This window comes from Aedes aegypti, chromosome 3 (assembly GCF_002204515.2).
Source record: "Aedes aegypti strain LVP_AGWG chromosome 3, AaegL5.0 Primary Assembly, whole genome shotgun sequence".
NCBI classification, from domain to species: Eukaryota; Metazoa; Arthropoda; class Insecta; order Diptera; family Culicidae; genus Aedes; species Aedes aegypti.
Window position 1 is genome coordinate 264,058,541 of NC_035109.1, and position 23,968 is coordinate 264,082,508.

The window sequence follows — 23,968 nt, forward strand, 5'->3', positions numbered from 1 at the left end:
TTGTTTCTATAATTACCTATAAATTTATTAATTCAATAGCGTTTGCAGTACAAAGTGGATAAGGAAAACTGAGAGGTATAAAACTAATGAGAAATCACATTGACCTCTTCTACATTTGCAACAGTGCGCGATAAAACGTTGTTTGCTGTTCACTGCACTTCTTACACTAATGTTTGATGTGTGAGTCTAGTACTAAATGGAGCAAATGTGATTTTGAATGAACTAATACGTTTGAAACTGTCGGTTTTTTACCTACATCAAAACTAGTTATGCAAATGTAACAACATTATAGAGATGTGTGCATTACACGACAAACAAGGAGGGTATTCTCTTTACTTTGTTGTGCCGATTATATGTTATAAATTAATACGAAATATTGCAAATTGCAACTAAACTACAAAACATGAACGCAACATTATGATTGAAACAAATGTGTTTGTGCTGGGGTGTGAGAAAAGTGTATGGGTGAGTGAATAACTACACTGTTAATAAAAAATGGTGTAATTTTAGTTTCCTTTCGACACGATTCGGTTTTACAATATTTTTTCGGGGGTTTTTGTGGGTTCTCGGTTAAAAGAGTTACAGTAAAGCCGATTGGCAGCAGAAGAATACGGACACTTGGCTATCGTCGGAATCTCGTCACGATAGAGTGGCCACCGAGGAACTGACGCCACTTGACGCCGGTGCCGCTGTCGTGGGAGGTGACGTAGAAGACGACGATGGGACTGCGATCTGGGACTTCAGGGACGATGGGCTGACCTTGATGGTACCGGTGTTCGAAACTGCTGACTCGGTGAAGCTAGTTCCGCTGCTGGATGTGGTTGCCGTCAACGCATCCAGCAGGTAGGTGTCGGTTTGGGTGGATTTGTCGTCGACTAAAATTCTCTGCCCGTTGGAACCGTACTTGTGGGAAATCTCCAGCAGTTCACGAAGGCCCTATGAAGTTTGGAATATTGGTTTAGTTATGAGCCTGCCCGCCATCGGCATAAATCGTTAGAATTCAAATTGTTTGTCGCTGTTCGTTAAAATATGCCAAAAATAGAGGAGTTTTGGCTAACTCACTATTTTCCTATTTTTCTTGATCCTGATACATACCTACTTCTGAAGACTCCAAAAAAAGTTCATTGACACTAACGCAAATATTTTTTAGGAATTAGCTTCAGATTGTTCAAGGAAAATCTTCAGGAATTCTTACATTGATTTCTCCGTAGAGCTGTCGTGAAATAATTTCATTAGTTCCTCAAAAAATTTCTCTATGGTGTCTTCAGAAATCATCATCATCTTCTGGGTATTAGTTCAGAAATTCAACGAAATCCAACGAAACTACCTCAAGTAATTTTCACAGGAATTACTCTGAAAGTTTTCCCAGATATCGTCCCAATATTTCCTCTAGAGGTTTTTCCACTCATTTTTCCTTCTCCAGTAGTTACTTTAGTTACTCTTCCAAAGATACAGTTTTTACAAAAAAAAATCTAAGGCTTCCTTCTGAAAGAGTTTTGGACGAAATTCGTTGAACAATTTTTTGAACACCCTAAATTATTGCAGAAAGAGTTCGTACGCCAATTTGCCAGCCTTTATTTCAATCATTTTTCATCGGCGTGCCATCTCACTTGACTCCGTTATGCATGCGGGGTGCTAATTAAAAAGTGTTCAGATTAAAAGTGGTCATATCAACGGGGGTACCCGGTAGTGAAATTTTTGATAAAAAAAATATGATTTATTACAAAATATGGAAGACCTACATAAAAAGCGTATTAAGCAAACTTGTTCAACTTTGCTGAAGATATCATTAAGATTTTCTCAAGGAATTCCATCAGGAGTTCCTCGAGGGATTCCTTTAAAAGTTCTTCCAGGGATTCCAACAGGAGAACTTCAAAAGTTTCTATCACAAGTTATTGTAAGGATTTCACCAGGTATTCCTCTAGACATCAGGTGTTATTTAAGGGATTCAAACACGAGTTCGTACATGATTTCCATCAGGACTACTTTTAAAAATGTTATCATAAATTCCACGAAGGATTCCATCAGAAGTTCCATCAGGGTTTCTATCAGGAGTCGATTTGGGGATTCCATCGAAAGTTCCTCTATGGATTCTATCGGAAGTTCTTCTAGGGCTTCCATCAAGAGTTCTTCTGGGGATTTCTTCAGAAGTTCTTCTAGGCATTCCATCAGGACTTCCTTCAGGGATTCCACCAGGAACTCCTCTAAAGATTCCATCAGGAGTTCCTCTAGCAATTCCATCAGAAGTTTCTCCAGAGCTTCCATCAGGAGTTCCTCTAGGGATTTCACAACGAGTTCTTCTAGGGATTAGGAATTATTCAAAGGATTCTAACACGAGTTCGTCCAGGATTTCTATCAGGAGTACCTCTAAAGATTCTATCATACATTCTACGAAGGGTTCCATCAGCAATTCATTTAGGGTTTCTTCCACCAAGAGTCGCTCTATGGATTCGATCGAAAGTTTCTCTAGGAATTCCATCGAAAGTTATTCTATGGATTCCATTCGAAGTTCCTCTAGGGGTTCTATCGAAAGTTTTTTAGGGATTCCATCAAGAGTTCCTCTGGGAATTTCATCAAAAGTTGGTCTAGGAATTCCATCAGGGATTCCACCTAGAACTCCTCTAAAGATTCCATCAGGATTTTCTCTAGCAATTCCATCACAGTTTCTCTAGAGCTTCATCAGGAGTTTGATTCAGTATTTTAACCTGGAATTCCTTCAGGGATTCCATCAGGAGTTCCTCCAATGATTCCTTCATAAGTTCCTACATGGATTCTTCTTCTTCTTCTTTTCTGGCGTTACGTCCCCACTGGGACAGAGCCTGCTTCTCAGCTTAGTGTTCTTATGAGCACTTCCACAGTTATTAACTGAGAGCTTACTATGCCAATGACCATTTTTGCATGCGTATATCGTGAGGCAGGTACGAAGATACTCTATGCCCTGGGAAGTCGAGAAAATTTCCAACCCGAAAAGATCCTCGACCGGTGGGATTCGAACCCACGACCCTCAGCTTGGTCTAGCTGAATAGCTGCGCGTTTACCGCTACGGCTATCTGGGCCCCTCAGGGATTCTATAAGTAGAATTCCACCTAGAATTCCTCCAGAGATTCTATCAGGAGTTCCTCCAGAGATTATATTATATTATATCGAGGAATCCTTCAAGATTTATTCTAGGGATATCATAAGGAATTCCATCAGAAATATAATCATGAATTCCTTCAGGGATTCCATCAGAAGTTCTTCTAATGATTTTATCGGGAGTTCCTCCAATGATTCCATCTAGAGTTCCATCAAGAATATCTTTAAGAATTCCTTCAAGGTTTCCATATAGGGAGATCGTATAGGAAGCCTATCAGGAGTACCATCAGAATTCTTCTGGGGATTTCATCAGGAGTTTCTCCAGGAATTCCATCGATTCCTTCAGAGATTTCACCTGGAATTCCTCCAGAGATTCTATCAGGAATTCCTCGAGAAACTCCATCAGGATTTCTTCTAGAGATATCATGAGGAATTCCTCTATGAATTCTGTCAGGAGTGCCATCAGGAATTCCTCCCAGTTCCTATAAAGATTCCATCAAAGGTTAGTTTTGCTTGTTTCCCATTCCAATTCTTCCGAGCGGCAAGATCGAGTCTGTACGCAATCCAGCCGACCACCCATCCATCCAGCTATGTACAGCGTGAAGGGCACACCATCAGTGTGGAGTTTCGACTTCCACCACCAGGGCTTTTTTATATTAAAAACATATTCGTTGGTATATTTGAAAAATGTAGCGATTTCTAAATCGCTTTCAACTATGTATGCCGAAAAGTTTGCTAGCTTTGTAAATTTAACTTAGAAGATTCTTGGGAGAAATTTATGGAAACGTCAATAAAAAGCGTAGAACACTATTTAACGTAATTCTTCATAGAAAATAGGTTCAAGATGTTTTCCTATGCTGGAAACGGCTCACCCAGAATTCTGGGCAGGATTATCATATAACCCTCTAAACATGGTTCTCGCAGGACAGGATTGTTATCTACAGGATGTATAGCAGGATTACACACATGATTCTTTTAGAATCCAGGACGCAGGAAATCCTTGAATGGGTTTTCACAAAATCCTGGGTGTCTATCCGACAGAGCCCGAGAAGGATTTCTAATGAAGTTCTGAGCAGGATTTTTTGAAAATCCTAGTTGGCCATATCATAATAGTCCTGGGCAGAATTTTCAAATAATATTAATCGAGGGTATCTGAGTGCAAGTCCCGGGTGGTTCAGGATCTTTTTCGAAATGAAAATTTGTTTGACAACCCTGGACATAGATATCATCGTACCTGCCACATGAGATATATGTACAAATGGGAAAATGGCAACTTTGGAAAAGAAAACTCTCAGTTAATAACTGTGGAAGTGCTTATTGAACACTAAGCTGAGAAGCAGGATCTATCTCAGCGAAGAGGTAATGCCAATAGGAAGATTAATTGAAGATCGGAAGGTATCCTTTACTTAAATTTCACAGAAAAAAAAAACGAAAAGTAATCCTCCAATTCAAGTTAACCAAAACGCTGCTCCTCTAGTGTTGTTATATTTTTACGGACAGTTTTTGAATTCTAACGATATCTACCGATGGCAACCTTGTTTCAGCGAGAATCACTGTATTGAAAAATGCCGAACTATTACCTTATTTTCCGTTATCAACTTGCTAAGAAACTCCTGCTCCTGGTTGAACTTTTCCTCGTCCAGTTGGGAGGCCCTCTGCATGACGGCGGCCATTTCCTGAATCTTCTGCGTCTGCTGTCGAATGACTTCATCTTTCTGCTCGTTGAACTGCTGATGTTTGCTGAAGGCTTCCACAAAGTTAACCTTGGTGTTGAGGATCTTGCTCTGAGTGTGTTCCCGATATTTGGTCATTATGTGCTCCAGGGCATGCTGGTGATCTTCCAGTGCCGCCTTCAGCAATCGATTCTCCTGCTGGATCTCCCGTATCTGTGGATTCTCCTGATGGATGATTGTGATCAGCTGATTGTTGGAACGGTCCCGGGCCAACTTGTTCAGAATGTCGATATCGTCCTGAAACTGTCGCATCGATTCGATTTGTTTGTTAACGGATTCCGACTCCAACAGCAGGGAATCGCCCAACGCTTCGCGATCCTTTAGCCTATTCGCGATTCTTTTGGCGTCCAAAATAATTTGCTCGAATGTGACAGACATTCTGCTCGTTACCTATGTCTTCCAATACGAGTCACTTTGATAGTTGCACCTAAAACGAGACAAACTTCATCAGTTAATGATGTTTTCGTTAATGACTCTTTGAGGATACCACTATGTAGTAGTATCTATAAGGATATGTCCAGAAATTACTTCAAAAATTATCTCGGAAATTTCTAAAGGAAGTCTTGATTAGATTGCTCCCGGAATTCATCCTTGAATTTTTTCATTGATTTTCCATGGCTGGTAGCAAAAAACGGTGTCGGAAAAAGTAATTTTAGTTACCATATTTGAGAAATAAGTGACTAAATAGTGACTTCCGATTCTCAAAAAAGTGACTAATATAAATACAAATTCGCAGAAGTTAACCTGCATTCGATTTCAGCTCAATAATCCTTTTTCGCAAAGTGCACCTCTTTCGGAAGAATTAGATGCCCATCCAAACACAACGCTTTCTATTTATATCCAATGCCTAGCCCGAGAGCGCATTATTTTTTAGGTAATGAAATAGCATACAACTGCATACAGCATACATACTGAGAAGACGTGTAACTTTTTCGCAAATCTTCACATCAATGTGTCTATCTAATCCAATTGCAAATTATATGTAATGTTTAGCTTTTCGGTAGTTGTAAAACTTCCACTCGGCTGGTTAGCCGTAAACCACGATTCATAATTAAAAACAAGTAGGTAATAGGCTTTTGATTGTCACCCATCACAACAGGGTTGGGAGCCAAGATTCATGACAATATTCATTCGATGACACAGAGATTCAGGAATAAATTGTCCTGGTTTTCTGTCGAACCGCTTTCAAACGCATGCGCCAGTTAATTTAATCGATAATCAAATTTCAAAATATTACCAAAAATGTTATCACTCCTCTCACAAGCAGGGTTGTTATTAGTCGCCGGATTCGACAGATTATCAGTGACGGTGACGAAAAATAAAAAGTTTTCGTCACTACCTCAGCTCAGCGCAAACTTAGACGCCCAACTACCAGCAACCAAGCACCTCGTCGCGACGAAAAATCTTTGCCGTTTCTCTCTGTATGTGTTTTCGTTGAACATGTTCAGCTTGAATGGAAAGGCAGACAACTAGGGTTTTGTTCTTCTTCGTCGTAAGCGCTACTATTCGTCGTATCAAACTTTAAATGTTCCCCTACGGCGGATATTCAAACTTACCTGCAACATAGATTCATTATCCAAGTGTAATTTTGTGAAAGCTGTTATGGTTTTTACACTTGTACAACAAAAGTGAAATAAAACTACGGTATTTTGGTAAATAACTTCAGTTCAATCATCCACTTTGCACTTTTTTACCGAAATCGCATGGACGAACACGATTTGGGAGAAATGCTTAGCGATCGACTGAGCCACACCATTTTCCAACACAAGTTTCTTCCCGCCCCCGTGGGTGACTTACTTCGCCGGGCACTTATTTTCACTATGGAAAACCTTCGTACTTCTTCACTGAAGGATTTCATTCTAATCACACGCCGTAAAACTCCAATAAATCACCAATTTTTACGAAATTTCCTCAACCGCCGCGTATAATTAAGAATGTAAACAAAGTTCAATCCGTCGTACTGACAAAAAAAAGCATGTGTGCATCAATGTGTGCGCGACGCTCGACGTAAAAATACGATTCCTTTGATTGTGTTGTTTTCGCTGTACTGTGAGCAAATGCCATAATTGTACGGTCAAAAGGAATTGTGTTCATATGTTCGTGCTGAATTTTGATAACGAACAATTAATTTTAAAGAAAATTAGTATATTCCATCATGCTGAAGGAATAGAGGGAGATGCCCGTAGATCTATATATTCTAGTAAAACATTTTATTATAGCGTTGATATGTTGTGTTTTGACCACTCAATACACACAGTGAGCCGTAAGTTGTGAGCCGAATCTGGAAACTGATTGCGACGGAGTTGAAAACGATACGACGGATTGAGAATACGGTAAGATGCATTTTCTTTGCATTATTTCCAAAAAGAGATCAAGATTTATCAAAATGTTATTGTACAATGCAAAAGTCGTTTTGAGAAAGAATTGTTTGGCATCGGTTTGTATCAGCATCATTAACTGCAATACTGGGAAAATTACAGTTCTCACTGATCAATGCTTAATACGATGGATACTAGCACATCACCCTAATCGGTGCCAATTGAAAGGCCGACCAAAAGAGGAACTCGCAAAAAAAATTCTGCGCGCTTCCGGAGTTGAACAAAAAACCTTTAGATTACCAGTAGCACGCGCCTACCGACAGAGCTAATTCAACTTCTTTAAAATGTGCTTGCCCAATTGCTAACACAAGAAACCTTGTTGACTAGTAGTTTGTGGCTCAGACTCTCTTTTTCTGCAATTGTGCGCTCGGTGACGATTAGAAGCTTATGTTGGTTCAGTGCGGAGGGGTGACGGGAAGAGTGACGAAAAATATTACTCGTGGACTTTTTGCGGCTTTGTTTCGTCGTGGTCTCCTTGCCAGTCATTGAAGACAAAGAAAATGACGATCTTTTACGCACTGAATATTTTTCTCAATTTTTCGTCATCGGTCAGTGACGAAACCGATGGTTACCAACCCTGCTCACAAGTTTACAGAGAATCCCTCCTTTTCTCGACACTTTGAGCTAAAAAGTTCTAAAAAATGTTACATTGCTGTTCTGCTATTTGAGTTTATGAAGCTTATCCAGATTTTGTAACTATTAATTATTAATACAGTGGGATTCCGTTTTTGGCACGCTCCGTTTTTGGCATGCTCCGTTTTTGGCACCCCCCGATTTTGGCAACAAAATGGATCCGTTTTTGACAACATTTTTCAATATCATTAAAATTTGTATTTTTCTGTAATTATTATTGTTTCGTTTGTTTTAGTCATTTGAAAGCAATCCAGCTTCACGTTTACCGCATACCAGAGTTCAATTTTCGCCGATGTTTCTCAAAATGTCACCAACTTCTAGGAGCACCGTATGCGCTTATTTAATTCTAGATGGCCGTATAGTCGCAACGTTTCATGAAGTCATTAATCTCTATGAGTATCAACTAGAGTTCCAACATCTTTTCTCAGGCGTTCACGCTTTATGACCAGCTCACTTAAGTATGCCGGTAGACAATTGTAATTAGTAAAAGTCAGTTTTCTTCAGATTTGGAACAGCTTTTCTTAACAAAGCAACATTGACATAAGAGGAACAAAAAGTCTAAAAATCACACAGAGTTTTTATCTACAATTTCGTTTCGCCTCTTCAGCTCACTGTTCTTTTTATTGCAGAATTACATGCGTTGCTAATGTAGAACATACCATACCAAAAGAAGCAAATCACTTTTTAAGAACCGATCCAACATTATATTTTAGTGTTGCTCAAGCTAGAGTATACTACGTGCCATATCAAGATTTAATTCAAGTATGCCTGCCGCATGAAATTATCAAAATGTTCCTTACGAGATACTGGTGACCCCTGGCTGGGTCTGGGGGGGGGGGGGCTAACTGGATTCTGGAGAATCCTTACGTTTTTTTACTCTTCTCTACTCAGCCTCTAAGAATTTTCAGTGAATTCTTGGAAATACTGAGCGAAATTTGGGAATTCCTATCGGTTATTACTTAGGGGTTTCTCGCGGGAACCTGAGAATGTATATAGTGGATGCTGTGCAAAATCTGTCGATTCCTTGTAAACTCCTAAGATTTCTAAGGCAGCCTGTGAATTTTTAGAGGAATACTGCGGATTCTTAATTGAATATTTTTGGTAAGATCTTGAGGATTCTGAATAGGTTTCCAGCGGAATGTGGAGATTGCTAGTGGCACTCTGGAAAGTCCTTATGAACTTTTGGGAATTTCGATCGGAAACTTGAGAATTTTCAGCAATATCGCAGCTGAATCTTGAAAGTTTAAGCACTATCTTCAAAATAATCAACAAGATCCTGGGTAGATGAAAATTCCTATCTGGCTCCTAAGTAAGATTCTGTGGATTCTTAGCAAGCTAGTATAGAACACAAACGGGTTCTATACTATTTTGTAATAATTTTCAGATGTATTTTTCATCCATATTTGAAAGACACTATACACCGTCTTAAACCAAAGGCTGTACTTATATTATACAACGCACACACGGAACAACCATTCATTGAAGATGAAGAATTTTTGATTCCTGAAATTGAAAAGATTCCTCCGACAAGGGGCGAACCTTCACGAAATCGAACCTACACTCCGTAGTACAATACGCCTGAACGATTGACGCCGCTGACCTTACGGCTACGAAGCCCACATTTCTATGGAAAATCCTATTGAAGGCTTTGTCAATATTATGTTCCAAAAAATATAATAGTTTTTTATTGGTATAGCAAATGATTTCAGCTGTCAGCTGATTTCAGTCAATCATTTGATATCAGATTCCTTACTATGCAAGAAATTTAATGTAAAATAATCATTTTCAAATTATTAAATATTTTAAAATTTGATGCTTGGGATTAAAATAGAAACCGTTTTTTCTCCAAGTTTACTTAAGTAGAATCATTAAGTTTTGAAACACCTAGAACCAGGGCAGGCAATCGTCAGATTCGTCACAGTGCGATGACGAAATAAAAAAAGACATCGTCATCCAGTATAATAACTCTGGCAGGTCGTCGTCTCGTCATCGACGAAAGAATGCACGACGAACGGCAACCCAAAATCGTCTACGAACCACTTTGTCTTCATTCCGTTCGCTCCCCTTTCTCAAACGAAGGAGGCGTTTATTGTATATTCGCTTGCTATGCACAAAACGGCGAATGCCATCCCAGAATTGCTTGTATTGGCAATTTAACCCTTACTCCTCAAGCTTCTACAATAGCTCTGTTGGTAAGCGCGTGATGTTGATAATTCAGAGATCGTTTGTTCAATTCCGGACACGTTTTGTTGTTTTGTTTTTGTTTTATTTTTTTCAAAAAAGGCTCATAATCTATCGACGCCACGGTTCATAGTTTTAGTCGGCTCAGAGCTCCCGAACGAAGATTCGACCATAACGAAGGAGGTTTATTTGTTCGTCATGACGCCGAGCCTTTGTGGCGGACGTCTGCAGCAAATCGTCATCCAACGCTGGTTGAGTGACGATGACGATTCTTTTTTTAGTTTCGTCGACGACTTTTTCCATTTGACGATGACGATTACCTGCCCTGCCTAGAACTTTTTTTTTTGTAAATACGCTTTCAATGAAATTTCTTTATTCTTACTCTACTTTGAGGAGATGTTCTGTTCTTGAACAAAGGTCGCTTATGCGATTATTGATCTATACATGACCTAGGTATACAAATAGTATACATAAAGTTTATAAAACATCATTGAGATATTTCAGCTATAAAAAATGTGTAGAACGCCTGTCAAAATAAATATGAAGAATCTTCAGATTTACAACATAGTCCTATCCTATGGAAATCTACTTCGAAATGGACCGTTCGGAAGTCTGGTCATTATTTGGTTCCATAATTATGATGGAACAACGTCAAAATGATATTTTTGAAATTGAAAAAATGGGTTCCGATTTTGGCACGGTTCCGTTTTTGGCAACTGAAAATTTCGACCTTGTTGCCAAAAACGGAATCCCACTGTATATCATCAGTAACTAACATAGTTATTTAGTGACAATTTGTCTAAAAAATAGACTAGTGAATATTTGTTGCAAATAGTGACTAATTAATGATCAGGTCGAAAATAGTTAACAAGTCACTAAAAAGTAACGCGCTACCAGCCCTGCTTTTAAGGTGCACCGTGCACCCACTTTCAATGAACAAATTTTGCCACCTAGCGTCCGTAACTGTAGAAAACAGTAATGCACTACATCAAGTGGACTTGTACGGAAGCGAAAACGAGCAGTTCAATTGTAATGAATACCTAAAACCTGGGAGGGAGGCACCGATACTACACACGAAATTGGATACAATGGTCTTATCCACGGGGTCCTATAACACTTCCCCGAATACCATTACCCCGAAAACCATCACCCCGAAAACCAGTACCCCGAAAACCATTACCCCGAATGCAACGTTACCCCGAATGACACATCACCCCGAAAACCATTACCCCGAAAACCATTACCCCGAAAACCATTACCCCGAAAACCAGTTCCCCGAATGCGACACTTCCCCGAAAGTCAGTTATGCACATCAAGAAATTCTTCAAAGACGCTCGCGAATTTGAGCCTAAAATTCCATCTCTCTCGTTCTATGTACGACAAGCGAGGTTTTTCTGGCAGTGTTAAAATAATTGTCGGCGTAATAACTACTAATATTTCTATCTGTAATTTTTTATTCTTTCAATCATCGGCTGTTCTTTCGAGGTTGTATAATGCCAGAGTGTACGTAATGATTTTCCCTTCTTTGAGTTATAGAACAGCCGAGTTGTACTGTTTTAGTTAAATTTTGAGCGATAGCCGCCAAAAAAGTCGACTGGCACAATTGTCTTGAGCGAAATTCAAAGTTGACAGTGACTTCAGACGGGCGACCTTGAAAATAAGCTCCTGCATTACTTGTCAGTATTACATCTTGTAGGTATTACAACTTCCAACAAGAGAATTGTCCTTCTTTTAATTATCGACTATTCTTTCAAAAGTTGCGCTTGTATAGTGACTATCGGCATCATAATTTTTAACGTTTTCATCAATGATTTTTTCTTCTTTTATCATCGGCTGTTCTTTAGCGATGCATTTATAAATAGTTGTCAGTATAATAGTCTAGTGCCATTCCAGAATAAGTTGATCATCAATTGATATAACGCATTTGAAAGAGGGCGGTAGAGGTCTCTGACATTAACAAGTGAAAACAAATTCAGTACCAGCATTATCAGCAGTTCGAAAAATGTAACAATGAATCTGTGAACACAGCCATCCTCACAAAATTAAATTAATAAATCTTTGATAACAAATTGTATTTCCTTAGCGGCTTCCAGGCTAGTACCGTTATCTAATATCATTGAGTAAAGTATATTTTGAAGTAGGGAACACTTCGTCATATAGAGGAGGAGTTTTCTACTTCCGAATCTTTAGATTCTTTTTGTCATATACATTAGCGACAATTTGATAGACAATGACCTCCAACGAACAAGAGAAGACGTGCTTAACCTAAACTAATTATTAAAAAAATGTATGGTGTTGATTTATCGAATCTTCATTTTGAATTTTTCGGGGCAAGAAAATTCGGGGAAATGGTATTCGGGGTAACGGACTATTCGGGGTAATGGATTTCGGGGTATTGGTTTTCGGGGTACTTGACCATTCGGGGTATTGACTTTCGGGGTGATGGTTTTCGGGGTAATGGTATTCGGGGAAGTGTTATAGGATCATCCACGGGTGTACTAAACTGACTCGGTCGAAGAATTTTGACACTAGAGCGGGTCCAGATCACGTGGGGATCATACGGGAGCGTGCCCCGTTCAAGTGTCACAATTCTCAGACCGAGTAAATTTAGTACACCGGTGGATTAGACCATTGTTTTTCAAATTGCAAGATAACTCCAATTTGCCAACGACAATCAAGGCAGGCTTAGTGAAAATCGCTAGTTTTCAATTGTTGTGTGCCTTCGATCTTTCTGGACAAACATTGAAAAAGGGCCACAGTTTTCTATGCGTTTAATTTTCAGTTTTAATGAAAACAGTAAAAAATGTTGGGAACAGTCGAAGAAAATAACTACAATCGCGAAATTACGAATTCACAAACGTATATTGAATTGATAGTAAAAAGATTACATTCTTTATCGAAAACACTGATTTGTTAGTGACTTAAAAATAGTAAACAAAGTCGGCTCGTTTGTTCGAGGTGTGCTTACTGCTAGTGTGAGTTATTCATGTAGAGAAGATTGCATAGGGCAAACACTGCTCACTTCTACACTCCTCCTCAGTGTGAGCCCCATAAAAATAGTCGTACTATATGTTCACGCATACCAAACTAAATTTAGACAAAATAAAGACCATTCTTTTTGCCGAAATTAGTAATTACTCTGCCATGCTTCATAATGTTAGCACCTGTTGCGTCAAAATGTACATTGTATCCAAGCCCAACAATTTTTGGTACGGATAAGAAACTTCCAACAAGCCCTGGCACAAACAACACATTCTTCACTGCGATTGTGATTCCTTTGGTTTGTAGTTTTCCAGTCCCTACACCTTTTGCTAGCACTTTACGTCCATCCGCTAAATAGACTATTCTGTTGCACGTAACTACGCCTTCTAACAGTCCTGAATCTCCAGTCAGATGGGTGGCGCAACCTGAATCCAAACACCAGCTTGTTTTATGTATCACTTCAGCTTTGACACCAACATTATCTCCTCCTGAAACTGCAAAACAGACATCGCCTCCTCCGTGATTCTGCGCAAGTGCCTTTGTTAGCCTTGCACTATGTCCTGACTGCTCTTCACTCTCATCATGCTGATCTCTCATTTCAAGTTTTGGACACGCACGCCAAAAATGACCCTCGTTCTTACAGCAGTAGCAAGTCTTCTTCTTCCGCACTCCAGATCTCGTTGAAACAGTCAACGCTTTCTCCGAGTCTGAATCGTTATGATCGCATCGTCGCTTCCATTCATCTAAAAGTCTTCCCTTAACATACTCCTGCTTCAATTGCTCTTCCGGACGTGTCTCCAATGCTGTGATTAGTGCGTCATAGCTTCTGGGCAAACTCGATAATAATACTGCTATAATCCAGTGCTCCTTTAAATCCTCTCCCATAGCAACCAATCGTTGGACAAGCTCCGATATCTGTACTAAATGTTCCGCCATGTTTCCGTTTTCCGCAAGATGCATCGTAAACAGTTTTCGCATAACATGAATTTTATTGGTCAATGAATCTCTCTCGTGGTAGTTTCTTAATGCATCCCACATATCTTTCGCTGTGCGGGCGGCCATAACATGGCACAGTTGGTCGTTATCGAGCGCAAGACCGATTGTTGCTCTGGCTGCTCCGTCCTTTTTATCCCAATCTCCTGGTGGGGCTTCTGGTTTCGGTTGAATAACCATATCATACAGTTGCTCCTTGAGAAGAAGTAGCTCCATCCTAAACTTCCAACTGGACCAGTTGAAGTTATTCAGACGTTCAATAACAACTTTCGATTCCGCCATTCTGATATTTTTCTCGCAAATCACTCAGAACGCGAACGACAAAAATAACAAACTTTTTCGCTTTCTTTCCGATCCGTAATTAACTTTCTTCTCGCGCACCGCGTCCCTGGGCCCATAACCTGTTGGGAACAGTCGAAGAAAATAACTACAATCGCGAAATTACGAATTCACAAACGTATATTGAATTGATAGTAAAAAGATTACATTCTTTATCGAAAACACTGATTTGTTAGTGACTTAAAAATAGTAAACAAAGTCGGCTCGTTTGTTCGAGGTGTGCTTACTGCTAGTGTGAGTTATTCATGTAGAGAAGATTGCATAGGGCAAACACTGCTCACTTCTACAAAAAAAGCCTCATTCCAATACGTTACATTCAATATGAATTAACGGTGCTCTCGTGACGTTACTTTTGAATGTGCATGAATTCGATTTTTGCTATATTTGATGAAATGCAAAAATATGCTTAGGCTATTTACACGCTTTTATCATGTTTGTCCATTGTTTAAGATCCGGGCTCACAGTGACAGTTCGTGACAGCAAAATCTCGGCTCACTGTGACGTAGAAAAATTTTGTATTGGTTTCTCCCTCCCAGCCTAAAACAATGTTTAAGGGGACACGGGAGACCGTGTTATTTTCCCTATCTTTTGTCTCACTCTAACAATTATCATCAAAACTTTGCCGAAGCAAATCTCGAGTTTTAGTGAACCGATGAAGCTGAAAATTTGATCGATTGTGCACCACATATATAGAAAATAGTGATAAATTTTTCACATCTCTATATTGAGTGGTACTTGAGATCTGCTTCTTCAAATGGATAGGATGATTATAATGACGTCCCGTGCGGCCTTAATTTCACAATGTTATTGTGCAAAAAAAGGGTGGGGGCCTAGATGTACATGTATGCCCCTGCCACCCTAAATAGGATAGCTGGAATTTATTCTATTTCTTAGATCATCTGTAAATGCCAAACCAAAATTATTTATCCCCACTTACCCTTTCGCCACAGAGTGTGTTATCGTCTGGAAATGTTTTCACTTGGTCCGTGGAAATTCCGAGCTGATTGCTTGCGTATGCGATAAAAGAGACTTACGATCGAAGCAACAAAAAAAAAATTACATTCTTTTCTCCTTTTCCACGACGACCTTTACCGTCGCAATTTCGATTCGCACCAACGCAATCCACTTGCACTTTTTATGATCCCGAAGCACCTCACTTGATATTTTGTACGGCCATCGATTATGCACAGCACCGAACGATGGGATGCACTTTTTTCCCAGGAGTTATGGGGCAGATTTCGCCACGGAATTTTTCTATTACGGAAAGGAATCCGTGATGATCAACAACAGCTAGCTGATGGCCACCAGAATTTTGCGATAACTTTCTGATGGTTGACAGTTTGGGGCGCTGTCATCATCAAAACAATCATCACTGGGTTAAGGGTGATATGCAGTGAAAATGTTTTTCTTGAAATATTTCACACCAAAAATTAAAGAAAATTGGCTGCACATTCACATATTTAATAACGCTGAAATTAGCTATTTTACATACTCACCCGGATAAAAATGTACCATTCAGTGAATGGAATAAACCATTAATGTACAATATAACGTATTGGATACAATACAGAAACAATATAATATATTGTAACAGAACACTGTATTGTTTTTTATTGGTTTTATATTGTACATCTCACGATAAATGCAAATACAGCGATTGTAACCAGTGACAACAAGGCTACATCGAAATGACACCCGCCGTATTGGTAGAAGTTCCTCAAAAATACAGACACATGCTTTTACTTGAAATAACCCATTACATACTGTAATGAAATTCAGTGACTCCAAAAACTAGTTTGTTGTTGTTTTTGTTTCGCTCACTTTGCTTCAACAGGAGTGACTACCACCGCGAATAAGGGGGGTCTGTAGCCTTGAGGCCTGTACGCTTTCGCTTTATAAGCGGAAGGTCATGGGTTCGATTCCCAGCCCCTCCACAAAAAACCCGTCCAGCCACCAGAAGACGCCTCACGGAGGACCGTGCTTTCGATAGCACATCCATCCTCCGTCAGTATCAGATGGTGACTGAGACAAACTAACCCTCTTCGCAGGCAGCTAGCCTCACTAACAGCAGAACTCTCTCCTACCTGCTCGGTGTGAGAGTAAAAGAGTACGAGAGAGTGTAGATGTTAATATATTGCAATTTCAGAGATAATTTTCAGTTCTACGGTTGAACAGAAAGCTACCGCAGCTGTCACATTACTGATTTTCACAAAGCATCATCGATCGGCTGCGATGATGCCTTGGAAACCACGCTGATGACTGTTGTTTTCTGCCGTTTTTCAAAGCTCTGGACTCTACTGGCATACTTTGATCAGTTGGTTTCGTTCAATGACACAATGATTTTCAAGCCTGCGGTAGAACTTTGACAGCTGCGGTAGAACTTGGCGGCTACCGCAAAACGGAAAATTTTCAAAAGAACCGTAATAGATAAGTTGAAAATAGATCCACAAGCACAGAGTGCCTTAAAAAAAAAGAAAAAAAAAAAACGCGAATAAAACATAAATAAACAGCTCGCCGCGAAGCAAACGATACGCATTAAATCGTTTTTCGTGTGATTTGACTATGAATAAATCCGGATTGCATAACTCAGTTGCAAGTGATATGTTTTGCAATGAAGATGCAGGCATCTACTGTGACAAATATGGATCGCAAAGTGGAAAAAAAGAGATATTCGATGACGACTTTGGAGACCCTTTGGATTCCGGTGCAGGACCTTCGCAATTTTCACCACTGTATTTGGACGAAGAATACCTTCAAGATGAACTGGATATGGATTCGAAAAGCTCTGCAAGTGATGAACGGCGTTCCGTAGCTTCATCAACTACATCAAAGGTAGGTAGTTGTGAGTTTCTATTCCACAAAATCAGCCAAAATAAAATGAATGCTGGGGCTCGATTTGAAAAGGTCGAATGTGACATTTTTGACTGTCTGAGATAACTCTCCATGAAGTTTCTCAAACGTAATTAAATTCCTATTTCAATCAAACAGCTAAAAAGTGCACAATATACGTATCAAGACACAAAACGAAATCCCTCCCAGTACACCTTTGTACAAAAGTACACACTCAATCTCAGTTTGGCTGTTCGGTAATTTTTTTTACGGTTTTAGAACCGTAAATTATGAAAATTACTGAATTTTCAGCTATTCTGCTTTTAATCACTGATATTCAGCAACATATTTCTCATTTTACTGGAATCGGTAATTGTCGATACTGATAGTTCAGCTATTTTGAAGCTTTACCGTACAGGCACAGTAAAATAATAAAGTCAGTAAAATGCTAGTACCGACTTTCAGTATCTATAAATTGTTAGCTGAGAATTTCAGTAAAACAAAAAGAAAACAAATCCTCATGCGGGTCATTGTCAAATAACAACTCTAGCAGCAGAAATAATTGTAAAGATGATGAGCTCCAGCTTAAAAAAGACATAAATTTATCGCGGGTTTTTCTTGTGCTCTCTTTGAATGGTAAGTTATCGAATATTGGCAACTTGTTATTATAAATATCGGATCTAATTCCATATATTTCGATTATCCAAGACAAATTTAGACAATGGAACTTATACTACGGTACAATCATATTGAGGATAGGCTGCATTCTTTCCGGAAACATCCGAAAGAAGATGGCCTCATATTAAGCAGTCACGGAAAACCAATTTGTTTTTTGGAGACAAAGTATTTGTTGCTAATTTTCGATTATTAAAATTTTTAATTTCAAACAAACTACTCTAATTCATGATTACATTTTTGAAATCTTGAAAATTGTTTGAGAGGGAAAGTCCCGGATTGGAATTGATGAGAATGATTCGGTTTTAATAAAGTAGCATTGCATACGAAAAATGGGAAGGATCGGGAGGGCCCTACTCTTGAAACTGAAAAACTCAGCAAAAAAGTAAACAAAATATTTACCGAGAAACCCAGTAATACATGTACACCAATCATTACTGACTAAATCGTTATTTTTTGACAACTGGAATAGCTTTTAGATTTACGGAGTTTTTGGTACATATCAGACTTCGGTAATAAAATCTTAGTGTGTATAAGACTACACTAATTTTTTTTATTTACGAGCATAAAAAAAATTTCCGTCTATCTGAGATTGTTTGTGGTTCATTCGACCTAATCGATACGACCTAACGCCAGTCACCGTTGCACATCGAACGGGCACGTTCAGATGTTTGACATCTGAAAATGTCCATACGTCAAAGTACGATCGGACTGATTGATGGTCAGTGAAGCACATTCGACCCACCGATGTAAACAGTAATAGAGATTTTCAGAGAATTAGTGGAGTTTTCTGCATAAACGAATATGTATTGCATAATGTTGACGAAGCGATTAATGCGATCAGCGATGTTACTCAGCAGTAGCGTAGCTAGGGGGGTGCGGTGGGTGCGGTCCGCACCGGGCCCCAAGTTCATAGGGGCCCCTAAATCGTGGTAAGAGTATCGTTTAAAGCCTGATTTGCTACTGAAAAGGAATCGCTAAAGAAATTTCTCGTCTATTCCTTGCAGAAATTTTCTACAGCGACTCCCATTTGAACTGACATTTCTTTTCAACTGCGTACTGCGATCAGAAAAAAACCGCATTCTTGATCGATTCCCGGCAGAAATTTCCCATGCATCAAGATAGGCCGAGAAATTACTTGTCAGCAGCGAATCAGGCTTAAGACTATGAATTTGATTTCTAAAAAACTAACAGGTTATCAAGCAGATGAAAACTCAGTTTGAAGGTGACCTTGATTGGCAATGTGTAGGGGCCCCATGATCAATGGTATTAGTGATTAGAGAAGCCTTAATATCTATTCAAAATTCATTCTTGATAACTTGGTTTAATTTTGTAATTTCTACGGATCTACCTAAATGTACGGGGCCCATAATCGTATCTAAAGCTGATTTAGAGATATGTTACAAACCTCGCCTATTTTCGTTTCAATTATATTTGAGAATATAAATCAGTATCTTTCAGAGACTTTCAGAGACTATTGCGCGTTTTTTCACGGGTTCTTTAAGAATTTCTTTTCAGATTCCTCGAGGGAAAATTTCAGAAATTGTGTTAGGGGCTGTCCATTAACCCCGTGGTCATTTTTTGAAATTTCAGAAAGCAATGCCCCCCCACCCCCCCTACAAGGATCTTTTCTGGAATACTTCTGAGATATCTTTAAGAAATTTCTCTATTGATTACAGCACCAAGCCTCCCAAAAACAATCCAGCATTGTTTCGAGAGATGGTTAGAGAAATTTCTTCGTAATTTGCTTTAGGAAATACATACGCGCTAAAACGCTTTTCTTGACTATTTTTATTTCCCTAGTTGTAACTATAGGAGATCTTCCAAAGTTTCCTTCAAAAGTTCTTTTGAAAAAATCATTTTACAGTTTTTAAAGACATTAATTTGAGGATTTTTCATAGAAGATCTACAAGAATTCTTGCGCCAGTTTCTCTAGTATGCCATTCTTGAATTTTTATATGGATTCCTTTGAGGATTCATCCACAATAACCCTAAGAATTGCTCCAAAAATGCTCCAGGGATTATCCGGGGAAATATATTTTTTACTCTTCCAGGAATTCCTCTTTTACAATGACTTGGGATTCCTCATGAAGCTCCTCTCTAAAGACTTCTTCAACATTTTATGCGAAATTACTCCTGTAGTTCTTCCGATCAATTATTCGTGTATTTTTCAAGTAAATTCCTCATGGCTTCTTCTGAAGATCATAGTTATCATTTAAGCAATTGATTTACGAAATTTTTCAAGACTTCCTCAAGAGCCCAAGAGTTCTTTCAGAATCTTTGTGAGAGTTCATCATGGATAATTTTCAAACCTAATCAAGTTTCATCAGATGTTTCTTTAGGATTCCTTCTGAAATATCTACCGGAATTTTGAAAAATTTGAATAATAATTTCTAAAAAAAATCCTTGTTTTTTCGGGAGGCATTCCTGGGAAAATTATTTGAAGACATCTTTGGGAAATTTCTCTAAGAACTTCTAGAACAATTCTCGAAGGAATCTTAGGAACAATCTCTGGAGTAATTTCTGAAGGAATTCACTGGTTATAATCTGAGAAATTATTTGATAATTTGAAGGAAATTATAGAAAATCCTTTGAGAAAATACTATTTGAAATCTTAGAGATGCAGTGAACGGTACTTATGGAGAACTTATGATTTTCTTGAAAAAATTTTGAAAGGCTTTCAAAAGATAAATTCTTTCTCTGGAATCTCTGAGGTAACTTTTATGGTTATCGTAAGAAAAAATCTACGTTGATTTTCTTAAAGTACCGTCGATGGGGGTGACAATGGGTCTAGGGGGTGAGATTGGGTCAAAACGGAAAAATATGATTTTTGAAATATTTCAGCTAATAACGCTGATATTACTAAAATTTATAATTCATATGTTAGGGAACATATTATTACGCATAATTCATCACAATATACATTTTTAGAATTAATAGCTTTTGTTTACTATATCAATAAACTTGTGTGTTGAAACTAGATAAAATTTACAACATTAAATTTCTCCTGTGCAAAGTATCACGCATGGACTTTAACCTTTATCGTTATATTAGTAGAAGATTAGACTTTCATTACATTTCAGGCCGAAAGAGAGTTCGGCAGGATCTTCTAGGGTTCCGCCTAGGTGGGTCCTTGACTCCAACGTTGTCCTTCGGGGAATTAGGCGTCCCGATCTTCACCCACTTGTCACCGAATTGTAACTTGTTTGTTGATTGGTGTGGTGTTAGGGTTAAATATTGTAAGATAGTTAACGTTTAATTTAAACCATGATCGATGGCTGCGGCGAGCAAGCACGCACACAACCGACTGGTGGGTGGTGAATTTTTGACGGCGAAGTGAAGGTGGCATCAATTGGAACGGATACAGTGAGAATGGCCGCCTCAAGAGAAAAAAACCGCGAGGCTCAAAAGGGGGTATCGGTGACATCAGATAGGGAGTTCAGGAGTAGTTAGCTCATCGACCCGAAAAATCTCTACATTGGTGTTGCGAAGTTAATCGCCCGTACAACGGTCACGGCAATTGCAAGGTCGTCATTACCGCCACAAGTCCACCGTACCAAGCCGTCGAGAGATTCATGATGACACCCAGTGTATGCCAACGATAAGTCTGCGGGCCATCACTCACCGACTTCTCATCAGCAACAGTCAATACCCAAGCCCAAAAACCACTACGTGGATGTTGCCCCGTACCCTGTCCATCTCGCCCCACCTATCCCGAATTGGTTCCATCACCCCCGAGTACTGCGCTCATTGCCTGCGACGCTCGCTTACGAAGGCCGGCGAGGCCAAACAGTTTGATACGTCCCGCCAAAATAGTGCACACAGCCAAGCCATTTAAATAAATCACGAGTTTCAAGGTCAATTTTATATTTCAATATGACCACCACGCCGAAATCTCCCCCATCCGGAACGCCCTGGAACCTGGAAGTCGAAAGAGGCCTTTGGTGCCCACCCCGGAAGCTGCCGTTGGCTAGACCAGCAGCTTGGGGCTTACGACCAAGACTTCCGCACCGGCGGGGCCCGGACAGCCAGTTGGGAATTGTGGGAAATTGGTTCTATATTCCTTGTGCGTCTCCGGATTTGATCTAAGTGAAACCTAAAATAGCAAGGAAATGATTAAAGGCGATTAAAGAGTTGTACATACAAATCAGAATTAGATTTAAGTTTGAGTTGTCACTCAGCAATGAAAATTATCATGGGTTACTAAGGATTTATTTTCGAGTTTCAGTTCAGTGGTGGTAGTGTGCTTGTGTCAAATATTTTATAGCATGTCGAGCGTAAAAAGCTGGATAATATCAAAATGGTACTTTACCCTCATATTAAGCTGAGTAGAATCTACCTAATGGTGAAATAAACACGAATTATTTACTTAGGACTTTTTCAAATCGAGCTCCAGAATGTTTATTTTTTTAGAGATGTCTGTTTGACTCCACTGACGAACCCACCATCGAACAACCCAATAAGCGACAAAAGTTTCAATTCAAAGCATCCGTCTTTGAAAAACGTTTCAAGAGCCATAAAACCATGGATTCTCGTGGTTCTATTGCAATTGGAGGAAACAGTTCGGAAGAGGTCGTGACACAAATCTGGAATTACTGTTTGAAGTACATTCACCGGGCTGCTGTGTTCAATGACTCCATTCACGAGACTCCTAGAGGCTTCCGAAAATTGCGTTTCAAATAGTGCTCCCTCAGTTACAGTTTGGTGGGATGAAGAAGCACCGTGTTTCGATAATCGTAACAATTTTTTGAGCTTCCAAGATAAGACCAGCAAGCGCAGTTATCCACCGACAAAAGTTGACGAGGCAATGCTACAAAGTTGGATCTCCAAGGATGTTGTTGTTATAGTGTACGAGTTTTCCGATTCAGTGACCAACCTACGTAGAATGAATCTACTAGAACAGAACTTGCTGCGTCCATTGGAGAAGGACCGGGCTGGAGCAGAATCTCACGTTTCGATAAACAAAATCAAAGCTCAATTGAAGACAAACCATGGACATTATTTAAGTGGTGACGACATTAACTGGGGCTGCTGGGCCATCTGGATTGCAAGCAAGCCAGCTGAAACACATGAAAAGTTGTTACAAGAAACACCTCCTGAGCATATCATCAGTTTGTTGTCTTCTGTACCTGCACGCAGAGAAATATATTGTAAATGCAAACGAAATCTGTATAGATTCAACAAATTTTATTGTTGACTCACGGCTTATCGGCAATTTTTGTTGACTCAATGATAACTTCCATTTATTCCTACAAAATAAATTGTTGTTTCTAAAATTGTCTCAAATTAGCCAGCTGTCAAAAACAAAAAGAAATGCAATTGAAACAAAAATATAATTTGTTGATTCTAAAAACACCCCATATTGAAGCAACAGAGAATGTGTGTTGAAAGAAAAACCAACTATTGTTGTTTCTACAGTTCTGTTCATTGATATTAACAAAGTATTTATTTGATTTAAAAATCATTTTTTATTAACATTCCTACTAATTCAATGCGCAAGCTTTATACAGATTATATTTGATCATTGAGTTTGTGTTTCGAATTAATAGGTGTAAGATGATATAGTCCGGTACCATCGCCGCTGCACAACCGACCGGTCGGAAAAAATTTAGGAAATTCTGAAATAAACAAAATTAAAATAATCAACTTGTCGATTGTTGTTTCATTAATCGATTGTTTTTCATTACCTATAGCTTTCCTTCCTTTCGCATTTACACCGTCATAACCATCATGAATAGTAAAATCATCTTTTTCATATGATTACTAAAATAATATTGTATTTAAATTAAACTACGACGGAAAATGTATACTCACCAAAGGTATTAAAATTGACAGCTACCGAATATCCCATGAACACTTCTTTTTCAACTTTAAACAAAATTTAATTTTTGCCTCTAACTTCTCTGTTTATTTCTCAAATACAAAATGGCGACAAGAAAAAAAATTTTGATTCAACAAAATGATATTGTTGAAACAACAATTCTCATTTGTTGAAATGAAAATCGAGCATCAATATTTCATTCGGCACAGAGTTTTGTTGTTTCAAAAATATGCCGGATTAGAAACAATCCACCAGATGGGTTGATTCAATTCAAACAAGAATTGTTGGTTCTAACAGGCGCGTTCTTAGATTCAACCCTGCAATATTGT

General features: G+C 38.9%; 1 protein-coding gene across 1 annotated transcript; it reads right to left on the bottom strand.

Moving 5' to 3' along the window:
• Positions 1 to 15,642, bottom strand: LOC5578339 (FGFR1 oncogene partner 2 homolog). The gene is made up of 3 exons (XM_001656854.2): positions 15,252 to 15,642; positions 4,656 to 5,235; positions 1 to 936 (listed from the first exon to the last, which is right to left on the bottom strand). The coding sequence occupies exons 2-3, from the start codon at positions 5,184 to 5,186 to the stop codon at positions 640 to 642; spliced, it is 828 nt and encodes a 275-aa protein (XP_001656904.2). The 5' UTR covers positions 5,187 to 5,235; positions 15,252 to 15,642; the 3' UTR covers positions 1 to 639.
• Positions 15,643 to 23,968: the final 8,326 nt, after the last annotated feature.